Here is a 16548-nt window from a genome sequence, read left to right on the forward strand (position 1 = left end):
TCAGAAGGAAGCTATTGCTATAGAAGAGATGGGGTAGTTAAGCACAATCAGTGAATTTAGGCTCTGCCATCATTTATAGCATTCATCCTGAGCTGTTGATGAGCATTGTTAGGGCAATAAGATATATATAAATATTCACACACACACATACACACACACATACATATATATATGTGTGTGTATATATATGTATATATATGTGTGTATATATATAGTGTATATATATACACTATATATATATACACACACACATATATATACATATGTATATATGTACATATATATACATATATATATGTGTATGTGTGTATATATACATATATACATATACATATACATATATACATATATATATATACATATACATATACATGTATATATACACATATATATGTGTGTATATATATATATACACACAATACACATACATATGTATATGAATTTATGTATATGTTTGTATGCATGCATGTGTATAAAAGTATAGATGTTTAGCTCTAGAATCTTCGTTGTGCCCTGTTGCTATGTTGATGTCCTTATAGCCCCCTCCTTCAGGTTGTGAATCTTGTGGGAAGGAAGGTCTCTCAGGAATCTTGCAGGCTGTAGAGGGAGGTCTTGGGGAGGCTGGAACACAGACAAAGGCAACCAGATGCGAGGATCATGTCTCCAGTAAGCTGCATACTCCACTTGCCACTCTGTTTTGCAGTGGTTCTTTGCTCCCCAAGAATATAAATGATTTCTAGAAATTGCACAAAAATATAAAATCCTACTTTAAGATCTGTTAAAAGCTTTTTAATTCCAGGCACACATCTCCTTTGAATGGATAAATCTTTGTGTCATGAAGCAGAGATGCTTATTAGCCTGCTCACTGGGATCTGCAGGTTCGTAGATGAAGCATCCAACCTTTCTTGTATTTTGAAATGTCATGTCCAACTGCCTCTTAATGAAGATTCATTTATCCTTTTCACATTGTTAAGTATGGTCTATGGGGATAGACTTCTCTCAGTCCACATGAATAGAGCCCATTACTGCTGATGGAAGTTTTGCACATGCCTGAGTAGGTGAATAGGCATTGAAATAATCTACATTTAGATTTCCACAGTCATTTTTATTTAGCTACTTTCAGACTTCAATGATGATCTCTTTTTGTCTCCAAATGTTGTTTGACATTGATTATAGGTTATCTGGTAATGGGTCTGAGTTTGTTACTTTAATAGGTGTAAGTATTTCTTTCCTCTGTTTCAGCTGAGAAGTTTTGAGAGTGAACTATTCACAGCCATTAAGAGATCTCCAATTTAATTTGTCATCATGCTTATTCTGTAGTTCACATTAAGTCCAGAGTACTGAAGGAACTGAACAAGTGGACTTGTAGACATCAGATAGCTGGCCATGGTGTTGGCCATGGCGTCCCAGGATGGTCAGAACTTCTTCCAGCCTCTCTCTTCCTGGATATCTCGGGTTTATGAAGCTCTCCAGCAAGCAGGAGATATGTTATCTGCTTCGCTGTTTAACTTAAACAAGCAAGACTCTAAATTAAGTGAAAAGCTAGACCAGGACTTAGATGATATTCAGATTCAGGAAGCTTACTTTGAAGATGAAGAACAAGGCAATGATTGCCGTCAAGAGGATGAAAATCCCTTGTTTCTTGAAGTGGATCATTTCTCCTGTTGTAATAGTGATTTGCAGGACTCTGCTCAAAGTTCAAGCCCCAGACTTAGCCAACCTGAAAAGGACTCCTGTTCCATAATGTCCCAGTGGCCCAGTCAGACCCTTGATGACCAAAAGCCACCACATATGCTTTCTTCTATTGCTGAGGAACAACGTCACCTTGAAAAGCAAAGAAGTGGTCTTCAGCACAGCTTTGACAGCCAGCTCTCTGGTATTTTAGAAAATGTTAATGGAAAAATGCAAGGTAAGGTAGCCAGTGATTATTTTCTCTGGGTTCTACCAAAGGACATTTCTACTAATTTTATTTTGACTTGTTTTAGTTATCATATGAATTTTATTTTTCTCTCTCTTTAAACGTTTCCACATACTGGCTTCTTATTGAGAGATATACTCCTTAGGAATATTTTCAATATATAAAACGTTGGCAGATCTGTATTTGTGGGCTCCATACTCCAGAACAATAGTTCAGAGCAAGCAAAATGGTGAAAACAAGTTTGTGGGCTCTGTTTGAGAAGCCCTTGTGCATATGTCATGCTTTTTAAACGATCTTTTAAAATGTTCTCTTTTTTTCACTTGGTTAGGAATCTCTAGATGTTACTATATTATTCGGTGTGAAATCCTGTGCAAAAAGCCATACTTGTTGCAAAATTTTTAGTTGATAACACTCCAAGAACACTTTTCACAGCGTTTCACTGAGACGTGATGTGAGATGACAGTAGATAGGAAACCTCTGAAATAAGAATAGCTTGATTTTCTTTAAGCCCTGAGTGGAAAGGACACATTTACAACAAACTGTCTTTAGAGCTTTATCCTGTCAGATATGTTGAATATAGTGAAAATGTAATTAACTCTGTAAAAGTAGCTATAGTATGTCCTGGCATGAATTTCTCATGTTTCTAACGCTCTAAGCCTGAAGTAAGGACATTCGACTTGGTTGAGGGACAGAGGTACCTGACAGGCCAAGAAAGGTGTTGGGTGTGTATATGTGATGTGTGCTTGTAATGCATGCATATATCACCAAGATTCTTGGATTTTTTATGTGACTTAAAGGTGATGTCACTAATTCCTTTCTTTTTGGGGGAAGCAGACTTTTCTGGAATACTTCACAGCCTCTTCATCCATTTTCAGTGATTCCTCTTAGTTTTATCTTTTTAAGGAAACATTTTATCCAGATACATGAAATCTTAGAAAATGAGGAAACATAATTTCATATTCTTTTTATAGCACTTTCTTGATACTCTTACTTAAATTAATGTTGAAATGCTAGAATAAATTGGTAAAAACAAGGGAAGCTGATATTCTTTCTGAATATGACAAACTTATAAATAAATTCAATTTCCAGCTTTTAAAAATTATCTGTAGAGATAATTTTAGAAACATCTGGGCAACCAATAGGATTTCTTAGATTTGACTTGAAATTTCTATTCCTAATTTAGAAAATTCTTGCTAAAGTTGAACTGTATTTAAAATGATTAACATGAATTTGGCTTAATAGTTGCTTGAAATTGGATTTTTAAAATTTGTGTAATTGTTGTAATAATCTAACGGCAGTAAAACAATGTGTTTATTGGTTTATTCAGGGGATGTTTATGCTGTGGATCGTAGCCTCCCAGAAGGCAGGAGCCACATCATAGATTAATTTTTGTATCCCTAACATCAAGCATAATGCTAGGTATATAACAGGACACCAAATAATAATTAGTGATGGAACATCATTACAACAAGGTAAGCTAACAACTCTAAGACATAGATACTATTATTTTTCTCACATCACAGTTGAGAAGATTATGCTTAGAGAACTTGTGAATATACCCAAGATCCATATTTAGAAAGAGGCACAGCTCAGGAAGTCCAATTCTAGAGTTTATACATATTATTTCTCTTTTTTTCCTCTCCCTTTTTCAAGTTATAATTTGCATATAGTAAAATTCATCCTTGTTAGTATATGGCTCTGTTTTAATACACAGTCTTGTAACCACTGCCACAACTGAGGTATAAACCATTCCATCACCTCATCCCTTTGTACTCATTTCTCTACCACCAGCTCTGGGAAATTGCTGGTACATTTTCTATCATTTTGTCTTCTCCAGAATGCTATATAAATGGAAATGTGCAGATGGTAGCCTTTTGAATCTGGCTTCTTTTATTATGTGCTTACAGTAATGCATTTGAGATTCATCCATGTTGCTGTGTGTTTCAGTAGTTTGCTGCTTCTTTTCTTTTTAATTGCTGAGTAGTATTCCACTGCATAAATGCACCACAGTTTGTTGATCCATTCATCAGTTGAGGGATATTTGGGTTGTTTCCAGTTTTTGGCAATGTAAATAAAGCTGCTATAAACATTTGCGAAACAGGTTTGGGTGCAAATGTAAGTTTTCATTTCAACTAGGTAAATACCTAGGAGTAGGTCATATGGGAAGTATATGTTTAACTTTAAGAAATTCTTCTGTTATCTGAATACCACTTCACATTCCCAAAATTAATGTAGTCACTCATTTTCACTTTACCATGGTGTTATAAAATGTTTTTCAGCCATTCTCACAGGTGTGTACTGATAGCTCTTATTGGGAGATCACTCTCCTCTGGTCTCCAGTCTGTCCTATGAGCAAAGTCACAAACAGCCTCTTATTTTAGACTATCTTTTCAAGGATGTTTGTATGACAAAGAGCCTTGGAAGATAGAGATAGCATCTCTCTTCAGAGCAGAGAGAAGATTTGTTTGCCTTTCAGTCTAATAAAGATAATGTCTCACTTCAGGGCAAAGCTTAGGCAGATTTGCTTGCAAATGGTAGAGATTTCACAAGCTGGGTCTTCCTTGGCTGTGACATCGCTTCCATGCTGGGCATCTATCTGAGCCTGCCTCTGCATCGCCCCCGTAGTACTTGGAGAGTGGGGGACTGACGTGAATGTGATGTTCATGTAGTATGTGGTACTGTAATAAAACATCCTTTGTCTCTGACTCAAGTCTTATGTCTTCTGCCAACATCCATAAAAATTGTAGCAGGCAAAGTTGTTAGTGTGCAAGTAGGATAAAATCTCAAGGCCTTTCATAGGTTTTAACTCTTGTTTTGATTTTAATTTGCATTTCCCCAATAACTAATGACTTCGAGCATCTTTTCATGCAGTTATTTATCATCTGTGTGGCTTCTTTAGTAAAGTCTTCAAATCTTTTGCCCACTGTTATTGAACTGCTTTTTAATCTTCAAGACTTGAGTGTTATGTTTATATTCTGAGTATGAGATACATTTCTGGATCTTTTCTATTGGTCTACGATTTACAAATATTCTCTCCCAGTTTTGTGGCTTGTCTTTTCCTTCTCTTAATGGTGTCCCTTGAAGAGCAGAGATTCTTAATTACATGAAATCCATCTCATCAAGTTTTTTATTTTTATGAATTGTGCTTTTGTTATCATATCTAAGAAATCTTTGTATTGCCTAAGGTCACAAAGACATTTTTTCTGTGTTTTATTCTGGAAATTTTAGAGATATGGGTTTTACATTTAGGGATATACATTTTGAGGTAATTTTTAAATATGATGTGAAGTATGGATGAAAGTGTTTCCCTCCCACCCTCAATATAGATGTCCATTATTCCTATCTCATTTGTTGAAATGATTATCCTTTTTCCATTATGTGCTTTGGGATCTTTGTCAGATATATATTATCTATACATGAGTGGGTCTATTGCTGGACTCTATATTTTCCCAATAATCTATATTTGTATTCTTTCTCTAATATCACACTGTCCTGATTCCTATAACTTTTTTTTTTTAATTTTAGAGAAAGCGTGTGAGCAGGGTGGAGTGGCAGAGAGGAGGAGGAGGAGGGGAGAGAGAGAGAGAGAGAGAGAGAGAGAGAGAGAGAGAGAGAGAGAGAGAAAGAGAGAGAGAGAGAATGAATCTTAAGCAGGCTCCATGCCCAGTGTGGAGCCCCATGTGTGGCTCAATCCCATGACCCTTGGATCATGATCTGAGCTGAAATCAAGAGTCAGATGCTTAACTGACTGAGCCACTCAGGCACCCTTGATTCCTATAGCTTTATAATAGGTCTGGAAATCAGGTAGTGTGGGCCCTCCAACTTTATTATTTTAAAACATTGTTTTGATTATATTTGCTTCTCCATTTAATTTTTATTTTTTTATCATTTTAATTTAAATTTTAGTTAGTTAACATATAGTGTAATATTGGTTTCAGGAGTAGATTTTAGTGATTCATCACTTATATATAACTTCCAGTGCTCATCCTAACAATTGCCCTCCTTAATACCCATAACTTATTTAGCTCATCCCCTTACCCACTCCCCCTTCGAGCAACCCTCAGTTTGTTCTCTAACATTAAGAGTCTCTTGTGGTTTGATTCCTATATACATTTTAGAATAAACTTTTGATTAAAAAATTATTCTGGGAATTTGATTGGAATTGTGTTGAATCCACAGATCAGTTTGGAGGGAATAATCTGTTGATAATATTTGTTTTTCAATTCATGAACATGGTATATTGCTTTATTTAGTGCTTGGATTTTTTTCCATCTGTTTTGTAGTTTCCAGCATAAAGGATCTCATAGATATTTTGTTAGATTTATACCTAAGTATTTCCTCTTTGGGGATGCTTTTGTAAAGAATACTTTTATAACTTTAAATTTAAAACTGCTGCTTGCTAGTATGTAAAAATGCCATTGACTTTTGTATAATGACCTTGTATTTTGCAATCTCTCTAAACCCACTGTTAGTTCTAATAGTTTTTTGCAGGTATTTTGGGATTTTCTACATAGAAAATAATACAATTAGTGGAGAAAAGGACAGTTTTATTTCTTCCTTCCCAATATCCCTTTCTGTTATTGATTTATCTTAACTGATTATGCTCTATTGAGCACTCTATTGAATAAGAGTGATGAAAATAGATATCTTTGCCTTGATCTTGAGCTTACTAGAAAAACTTTGTCTTTCACTATTAGTATTTAGGTGTAGGTATTTGTAGATGCTCTTTATTTTATTGAAGAAGTTCCCTTCCATAGGTTTGCTATGAGTTTTTATCAAAAAGGAATTCTGTAAAATGCTGTTTTGAAATATTGAGATTATTATGTGATCTTTCTTGGTTAGTCTGTTGAAATGAATTACACTGATTAATTTTTGAGTGTTGAAGTTGTCTTGCATACCCAGGATAAAATCCACTTGATCATGGTACTGTTCTTTTCATGTATTGTTGGATTTGTTTTGCCAGTGTTTTGTTGAGGATTTTGTTTTCCTTCTGTTTTCATTAGGGATAGTAGGCTGTAGTTTTCTTTTCTTGTACTCTTTGTGTAGTCTTGGTATCTGGATAATGTTGGCCTCACAATGAATTCACAATGAATTCTGAAACATTTTTCCTTTCCTGTAGTCTAGAAAAATTTGAATTAAACAAGCTTTATTTGTTTCTCAGAAGTTTTCTATAGTTTTCCAGCGAACCCATCTGAACCAGGAATTTTGTGTTGAGAAGTAGGGATGGGGAAGGGGAATATTTTCAAGTACAAATTCAGTTTCTTTAGTATGTATAGGATTATTCAAGTTATATGTCTTTTTCTTGAGTGATTTTATGCAGTTTGTGTTTTTTCAAGAATTTTTAAAATGTCATCTATGTTGTTAAATTTATAGACATAGTATTTCCTTGCTATCTTTTAAATGTTTTAAATTTCCTGGTATTGGTGATTTTTGTCTTCATATTTTGCACAGGGTGTGGTCTGTCTGAGTAAATTATTATCTAATTTATATATCTTTTTTCCAAAGAACTAGTTTTTGGTTTTATTAATTTTTCTTGATTGTTTCTCTGTTCCTGATTTTATTGCTTTCTACTATTATCTTTATTATTTTCTTCTGCTTGCTTTGGTTATAATTTGTTCTTACTTTTTTCTAATATAATTATTAAATGTATAAATTTCCCTATAAGAACTGCTTTATGTGCATCCAATAATTATTAATAAGTTGTCATTAGAAAATATTTTATAGTTTCCCTTTGACTTTTTTTGATACGTGGTTTACTTAAAAGTATGTTGGTTATGTTCTAAATATTGGAAATATTTTAGATAACTTTCTGTTACTAATTTCTAGTTTAATTCAGTATGGTCTAAGTACGTATTTTATATAATTTTGTGGGTTTTTTTAATTAGTTAAAGTTTGTTTTATCATTCTGAATATGTTCTGACTTGTTGAATGTTTCCTATGTACTTGAAAAAGACTATGTATTTTGCTGTTGTTGGGCACAGTGTTCTATAAATTACTTCACGTTTTTTGAGGATGTTTTTCTCAGAATTTTTTATATACTTGTTTTATCCACTGATTTTGCCAACTGATTTTGTTTTGTTGATTACTGAGAGAAAAGTATTGCAGTTTCTAACTCTTCTTGTGGATTTGGCTATTTTTCTTTCCAGTTCTAGCAGTTTTTGCTTCATGTAGTTTGAAGCCCTGTTATTAATTCCATATACATTGTAGAAATATGTGCTTCCTTGATGAATTGACTTTTTGCTCATTATGTAATATACCTTTTTTATCCCTGAAGTCTATTTTGATATTAATATGACTATTCCAGCTCTTTCTTTTTTTAAATGTTTATTTATTTATTTGTTTGTTTTGAGAGAGAGAGAGAGAGAGAGAAAGCGAGAGAAGCATAGAGAGGAAGAGGAAGCAGGCTTGGTGCTGTCAGCAGGGAGCCTGATGTGAGGCTTGATCTTACCAACCGTGAGATCATGACCTGAGCCAGAATCAAGAGTACAATGCTTGGGGCGCCTGGGTGGCTCCATCTGTTAAGCCTCCGACTTTAGCTCAGGTCGTGATCTCTTGGTTCATGGGTTCAAGCAAACATTAAAAAAAAAAAAAGAATATGATACTTAACCAACTGAGCCACCCAGGTGCCCCTCCAGTGTTCTTTTTTTGTTTTAATTTTTTTTAAATGTTTGTTAATATTTGAGAGAGAGAGACAGAGTATGAGCAGGGGAGGGGCAGAGAGAAAGACAGAATCTGAAGCAGGCTCCAGGCTCTGAGCTGTCAGCACGGGGCCTGATGTGGGGCCCAAATTCAGGAGCTGTGAGATCATGACCTGAGCTCAACCAGCTGGGCCACCCAGGAGCCTCCCAGTATTTTTTTGATTAGTGTTGACATGGTATATTCATTAACTTTAAATTTATTTTTATATTTATAGTGGTATTCTTGTGCATGGCATAAAATTGGGTCTTTTTTTTTTCATCCAACCTAACAAATTTTCAGTTAATTGGTCTTTTTTTTTCACTGTTTAGTTGGTCTTAATTGTTTATATTTAATGTAATTTTTGATATAGTTGAAATAAAATCTGTCATTAGATTATTCCTATTTGTTTCACCTATTCTTTGTTTCTTTTATCCTATTTTTTTTCTGCCTTCTTTTGAATTGACTATTTTTAAGATTCCATTTCCTCTCCACTCTGGGATCATTATTCATATCTCTTTTTTTTAATTAAAAAATTACGTATCTTTTTAAAAAATGCTTAATGGTCATGCTAGGATTTACAACATATATCTTTAATTAATTGCAGTCTACCTTGAAAAAATATTTTACTGCTTTAGGTATAGTTTAGTAATACTACAACAGTATATTCCCAATTTTTCCTTCAAGTCCTTTGTTTTATTGTGATACATTTTGCTTTTATACATGAAAGAAATACTCAATACATTGATGCTGTTTTGCTTTAGATGGTTGTCTCTAGATTGGTTGTCTCTCTGATTAAAATAAGAATGTTTGCCTCATTTATGCTATTTGAAGTCTTTAGCTTAGGCGTATATGCTGCTAATGAATTATCTTAGTTGTTTGTCTCAAAAATATTTATTTTTGAAATAGATTTCAGCTAAGTATGGAATTCTGAGTTGACAGTTATTTTTTTCCCCAGCATTTTAAGGTTGTCATTTCACTGTCTCATGGCTTGCATAGTTTTCATATGAGAAGTATGCTGTAATTCTTACTTCTGTTCTTCTGCATGTAATGTGTCTTTTTTTTCTATTGGATACCTTCAAGATTTTGTGTTTATCTGTGGTTTTCAGCAGCTATATCTACGGGTGTGTGTGCATGTGTCCATATGTGTGTGTGTTCTGGTGTTGATTTGTCTTGGTGTTCTCTGATCTTTCTGTGTCTGTAGTTTAGTGAGTTTCATTACCTCTGGAAAATTCTTGGCCACCATCTCTACAAATATTGCTTCTAATACATTCTCTTTTGCTCCTCTCTCTAGTATTCCAATTGCACAAATATTAGACCTTTTGATACTGTCTCACAGCTCTTGAATGTTCTTTTTCCTTCACTCTTTTTTCCCTTTTTGTACTCCAGTTTAGGTGGTACAATCTAATGACATCTATTCTTCAAGTTTACTTTCTTTGTGTCAAGTCTGATGACAAGTCCACTGAAAGTCTGACGATGAGTTCATCTCTGTTACCATATATTTTTATTTCTAGCATTCTGATTTGATTTTAAAAAATAATTTCAGGGGCGCCTGGTGGCTCAGTCAGTTGAGCATCCGACTTCAGCTCAGATCATGATCTCATGGTCAGTGGGTTCGAGCCCCGTGTCAGGCTCTGTGCTGACAGCTCAGAGCCTGGAGCCTGCTTCAGATTCTGTGTCTCCTTCTCTCTCTGCCCCTACCCCGCTCACACTTTGTCTCACTCTGTTTCTCAAAACATAAATACATGTAAAAAAAATTTTTAAATAATAATTTCAGTCTTCTTTGCTGAACTTTCATATGAGTTTATGCATGTTCCCCCTTTCCCCACTATGACTTTTAACATGTTAATTATAGTTACTTTAAGTTTCCTGTCTGGTAGTTCCAACATCTGAGTCATCTCTGAGTTTGGCTTTTTTGATTGCTTTGTCTCTCGATAGTGTATTTTTCCTTTCTTTTTATTTTGCTTGTCTTGTAATTTTTGATTCAAATCAAACATCATAGGTAGGGAAAGGAAATAGTATTTCTGTCTGGAAATAAGATTAGCCTTTTCTGAAGCCATACAGAGAAAGACAGATACCATACGGTTTCACTCTTATGTGGATCCTGAGAAACTTAACAGAAACCCATGGGGGAAGGGAAGGAAAAAAAAAAGAGGTTAGAGTGGGAGAGAGCCAAAGCATAAGAGACTCTTAAAAACTGAGAACAAACTGAGGGTTGATGGGGGGTGGGAGGGAGGGGAGGGTGGGTGATGGGTATTGAGGAGGGCACCTTTTGGGATGAGCACTGGGTGTTGTATGGAAACCAGTTTGACAATAAATTTCATATATTGAAAAAAATATTAGCCTTTTCTAATGCTGGGAGAAGGTTGGGTCAATTTAGTCAGAATTTGATCTGGGTATGGGTTTTGCTGTTATTGTTAACCTCAGTGTTACATGGGCTTCAAAATTCTCTATTATTACATTGTGTCTAGGGTAGGGGCTTGTCTTCTACAGATTTTTGTGAAATCTGCTCTATCTTCATCCTTGAGTCTCCTCTTTTTGCCTGTGCCTTAGAAAGTGTCTCTCTCTTTAGGCTTTTGTCCCTCTCCTGGAAGGAGCCTTCTTTCTTCTATATTACTTGGTATTTGCTAATGTGGTGTGGTTGTGTTGGAAATTTCTGTTTTCTGCTGTTTTGGAGCAGCCTATTTTAGGCAGTTCTTATGTCCCTGTGTCACAGAGTTAGGGCCTTCTCAATAATTTTGCCCCTCCCCTGATGGTCTGACCCTAAGAATTCTTTCTGCCCTTTTCCTAAGGTGGAATTTTTAATTTTGTTTTATTCACTCATGTTAATGTGTTTTTATCTGTGGTTTAGGGGTGACAAAATTTGCTTCCCTTCCCCAAGTAGCTTAAAGCGTTTGTTCCATAATGTAAATATCATAGAAGAATTTTGGCAAGACTTCTTACCTCTCCTATAGTAGCCACTGTTCCCCTCTTCCAGGACTGCACTATGAGAGAAACTTTCTTTACTCCTGTTGTGCCCTGCCTCCAGTCTTTCTTATGAATTTTGTGGAGAAGAGCTTCTAAATGGGTTTCGATTTTCCTTGGATTTGTGACTGCTATGAGTTCTGTACACTTGTGCTTGTCCATAGTTGGCCTTTAGAAATTCCTTGAAAATATTAGCTTCTTCTTACCATCTTGCATAAATCCAGCATCTGCCCCTAGCAAGGCAATGCTTGAGTCCTTTATTCCTTTGAAATAAGTTTTCTTTTTTTCGCTTTTGGACTGGTTGTTTATATTATGACTAGAGCTCTCTGATGAGTTTAAGAAATGTGTCATTTTACAAATACCTATATTTTATTGTTTTTGTTGTGAAAGAGTGGGAGCATTATTTCCAATGTTCTACATCCTAAGTAGAAACTGAGACTTAGAAAATACACACTTAAAACTATATTCTAAAATTGAATTGGACATTCTTATTAATAGAGTAACATGTTTGGGCTGGGAGATAAATGTACAACTAAGATATTGGTTTTCCTATAATGAGTTGTGTAATGCCTAAGAGTTAGTCATATGTAATGAGTCCTATAAAAAAAGTTTGTGTAAAGCTACAACAACTAGGTACATGGTAACTCTTGAGATAATTTTATCAGAGATGGTCAGAAAAGGTTTCACAAAGCAGGTGATATAGGACTACAAACTGTAAGCATGAGTCAGAATTTAACAGGTGGATGGAGGGAGAAAAGCATTCCTTTTAGAGGAATGGCATGAACACAGATATGTGGACAAGCCTGACATTTTCAGGGATGGAAAATGAGGCTAGAGCTTAGGTTGCAGCTGAGAAGGTCTTTGTTTTTTCTGTGTTAGGGATTTAGCTTTTATTTTGTAAGCAGTTGGGAATCTCAAGAAGATCATAATCATAAGTGACACCAACAGAGCCTTCTTTTAGAAGGATAACTCTAGCATCAGTTTGGAGGCTAAATTGAAGGGAAGAATGTATGTTGTCTCTCTAGGGAGCTATTGTAAGAAGAAATGGTATCTAAAACAATATGAATACATATAGAGAAATAGTTATCATTATTTTCATGACAGAATGAAGTCATCAAAAAGGCATCTCAGAAAGAGAGTCTTTGACAGGGCTCTGACAGAGCAATGGGGGCATTGGCTTATTAGTGGAGGCAGAAGTCCAGGTTTCCCTCTTGGCCTCCTTAACTCTTGAAGGGGTGGTCCTCATTATTGTTGGGTGAGGATGGGAGTTCTATCTTCCCATGTGAGTTCCACTAACACTGAGTTGAGGGTAGCCTTAATATTGTTGGGTGATGGTGAAAATCTTGTCTCCACTAGAGCTCCTCTGATACCCCCCAAGTTGGGAGGGGCAGGAATGCCTCAATTCAAGTCTGGGTCCAAGTTCCTCATGTGGCGTATTCTGATAGAGATAGAGGATGCTTATTATTGGCTATCAAAAATGAAAGTCCTGGATCCCTACGTTGCCTTCTTTGGCACCCTCTCGTGGGGATATTGATCAGGGTGCCTCATTATAGCCTGGTGAGGATGGGAACGTAGGCTCCCCATTTGGACTTTGCTGGCATGGATGAGGGTAGGGAATAGTTTTTTTCTTTTTCTTTTCTTTTTTTTATTTTTTTACTGTGCTGTTTAGCTAGAGCAGAACATTGATTATCTGAGTTTTCTGTTTTTCTAGGCTGCCCCTTCCCTGGTCCTTTGCATAGAAAGAGCGGGCTTTTCTTGGGAACTTTTTTGTCTGTGCCTGTTGGCATTTATGGGTTTCCAGCTTCTTTGGCTTCATGTCTGGGCTATGTGTGGCAAAACAACCCAAGAAAGTCACCACCATGATGTTCCTTGAATTCTGGTCCCTGGCCATTCTACCATCTTCTCTGTACCTTTTAGTCTTCCTATCTTTGTTTTATATACAGTGTCTAGGGTTTTTGATTGTACTTAGGGGGAAGAATAGGGAAAAGTACATCTATTCTATCTTCCTGGAAGTGAAAGTCTTCCATTTAGTCCATAACAGTATTATGACTAAATCTCACTCACTTTTTTTGATTTCACAGTGAAACTAAGAGCAATAGAATATGACAAAGGGAGGTGTGAATGTATAGGTCAATATGGGGAGAAAAATTTCTCTAAAAAGAGAGGTTTTGTATGACGGCTTTTCTCACTTAATCAAATGCTTATTGAATGTCTACCATGTATACAAAGCACTATGGGGAGTGGACAAGTATACACACGTAGAGATCAGCCCCTCCTTCAGATTATTGCAAAGCTTATGTCATTTGTTTAATATGTTCCAGAAGAGGGGCGCCTGGGTGGCGCAGTCGGTTAAGCGTCCGACTTCAGCCAGGTCACGATCTCGCGGTCCGTGAGTTTGAGCCCCGCGTCAGGCTCTGGGCTGATGGCTCGGAGCCTGGAGCCTGTTTCCGATTCTGTGTCTCCCTCTCTCTGCACCTCCCCTGTTCATGCTCTGTCTCTCTCTGTCCCAAAAATAAATAAAAAACGTTGAAAAAAAAATTTTTTTTAAAAAAATATGTTCCAGAAGATGCACAAATGCTTTCAATGTCCTGGCTGTTGGTGGTGGTGGGAGTTGGGAATGCAGTAGAGACCTAAAATGAGACAGTCTCATTGACCCAACTCACTCATGACTTTATAGGTGGGGGAGCTTTACTAAGTTGCCTTTAGGGAGTTTTCATCTTTGTCTCTCTTCCTGATGTGATATAGCCCACTAATTTACTTCAAATGCCTCTTAACCAGTGAACAAAGACTCTTGTTCCTCTTTCCTCAAAATATGTACATACCCTGAGCCCTCTACAAAACCAGGATAAGGGACTGGACTCTCAGCTGTATGACTATTAAACACTTGGTTTTTTTGGGTCTACCTGCTGGCTAGCAGTCTTAAATTATCATCAGTGCTCAGTTTTTCTTTTATTCCAATGGATCACGGCAGCTGCAGTACATGGCTGCTTTGCAGTCTATTAAAGAGATGTATTTGGAGATACACTAGGAAAAGGTGGCATTTTAATCAGTGATTTATATGCACTTTTTAAAAAGCCTTGTCAAGTCTGCTTTTCCCATTTAACCTTGAATTCTTTTCATAACATTGTATCTTGATTTTATGTTCCTTAATGTGCCATATTTTTTCTCTACAATAGATTTTAAGCTAAATTGGCCCAAAACAAGAGGGATGCTGAATGCTTTTTGTAACCATGGAAACATTTCTGGGCACTTACTGAGGATCTGGTTGCCAATAGTAATGTAACAGAGAAAAGAGATACACTTCATTTAGCAGTTGCCTATGATTAAGAGGCAGATAGACTCCTTATAGTGATATCTCAAGATAGGTTTTTTTGGTTTAAAGACCCAAATCCAAAACACCAACTTCTCAGTCAAGAAGCAGTTATGACACTTTGATATGTGATGGGAAAGAGTTCTAATTGCATTTAAAAATCATCTTTGTTTTCAGTTTTTCACCTCATACTTTTTTTTTTGAGACTGTTTTTTAACCACATGTATTTGTTTCCAAGAAATATGCTCACTATTTCCTGAAATAGCCTGCTAATGGAATTAATGTGTTCCAAGTACACTGGCATATAGAACTTTAGATACACTCTTTGGCTAGATGGAATGAATTAAAAAAAAATAGAACAGCAGGCTTTGAAATCATGGTGACATAATTTGACTTTTCGGTCAGATTATGAGGCTAATATAACATGAAAGGGAAAATCCTACAGTGTTCTTAGTTACTGGTGGGTCTCAAGATTTTATGGATTCAGGGTATTTTGTTCTGTCAGTGTTGTTAGGATTGCTTGTGGCAATTGAGACTAAAAGGCATCAGGTAATATAGTGCAATTGATTTATAAATCATATGAGCTTTATTTCTTTTCTGTAGGACATGTTATGGCATATGAAATGTTGCATCCTGCCTTTCCTTTGTTTGTAATACTTGAACTTTGCTTTTGCATTGACAAAGTGCTTTCTTGAAAGTAAACTTATCTCTAGTTAAATTTGTCTTCATTCATTAGTCCTTCATTTGATAGCATATGCCATCACGTTCCTTGGTTATTGAGAATTGGTCATAAAAAAGTTTAGTATTCTGCAAAATCTTCAGAACTTGTTTTCTAAAAACCTTTTGAGGTTAATTTTCTTGATATGTTGACTTGCATGTTTTAGAAAAAGTAGGTATTAATGAACATGCTAGGAGCTGATGTACAGTATTCAGAGTCTTGACTTGAAGGCAAGGAGACTTATTGCTACTGCTATGTATTTTGCAATTTTGTGTCATTTTTAAGGGAAATTTTAGGCATGTAACAAATTTCTGCATGGACAGAAGTTGGAGCATATGACTTATTCAAATGGTCAGAATGTGGATTAAATTTTTACCTTGATTTCTGGGTATTATTATAATAGAATGCTTGAACATTTTTAAAGGCAGCTTTAAAATGAGGAAATAAAGTCCTTTTTTCTTTTCCTACTCTTACCATCATTAGGAATGGATTAGAGAGATAGGAGGTAAATTATACTACAAATGAGCTTAAGTTCCATTTTTCCAATTCCCAAGGAACAAGGAATTTTTCTTTAATAATGGAATTACTTGATAATGAAAAAGCTCAGGGGTCTTCTCTGCCCCGAGACTCACACAGTAATAGAGCCAGGTGATTCTTTTTTGCAATTATCTATCCTATTAGGGAAGAAGCTGGAGCCAGGTAGGAAGTACAAACTTAATAAGACCTTTTCTTCATTTACTATCTGGTTTTCTCTTGCTGAACAAGATTTTTACCTGTGTGTTTGTGTGTTGTTTATTCATCTTTTAAAATGCCATAGAGATACTATCTTTTTTTCCCTCTTGTATTCTCCTTCCTTTGGGAAATCCCCCTTCTCCCTCCCCTGGTATTCTTGTTAGATATCCACCTCTGAGGAGAAATGGTCTTGTTTCTGAAAAGGAGCCTTATAAATAATGGAGTTTCTGA

At 35.8% G+C, this 16548-nt stretch overlaps 1 protein-coding gene across 8 annotated transcripts in view; it reads left to right on the top strand.

The window, feature by feature from the left end:
- Window positions 1–16548, top strand: part of SYT16 (synaptotagmin 16) — a 245294-nt gene that overhangs the window by 149693 nt on the left and 79053 nt on the right. For 5 of the 8 annotated variants that reach the window (XM_058739257.1, XM_058739254.1, XM_058739252.1 and 2 more), the window contains exon 3: window positions 1243–1909. The exons of the other annotated variants lie outside the window; for them this stretch is intronic. In XM_058739257.1, coding sequence (XP_058595240.1) covers window positions 1387–1909 — 523 coding nt within the window. In that variant the 5' untranslated portion in view covers window positions 1243–1386. The remainder of the gene's footprint in view (window positions 1–1242; window positions 1910–16548) is intronic. 8 annotated transcript variants of the gene reach the window in all.

This window comes from Neofelis nebulosa, chromosome 7 (genome assembly GCF_028018385.1).
Source record: "Neofelis nebulosa isolate mNeoNeb1 chromosome 7, mNeoNeb1.pri, whole genome shotgun sequence".
Classification (NCBI taxonomy): domain Eukaryota; kingdom Metazoa; phylum Chordata; class Mammalia; order Carnivora; family Felidae; genus Neofelis; species Neofelis nebulosa.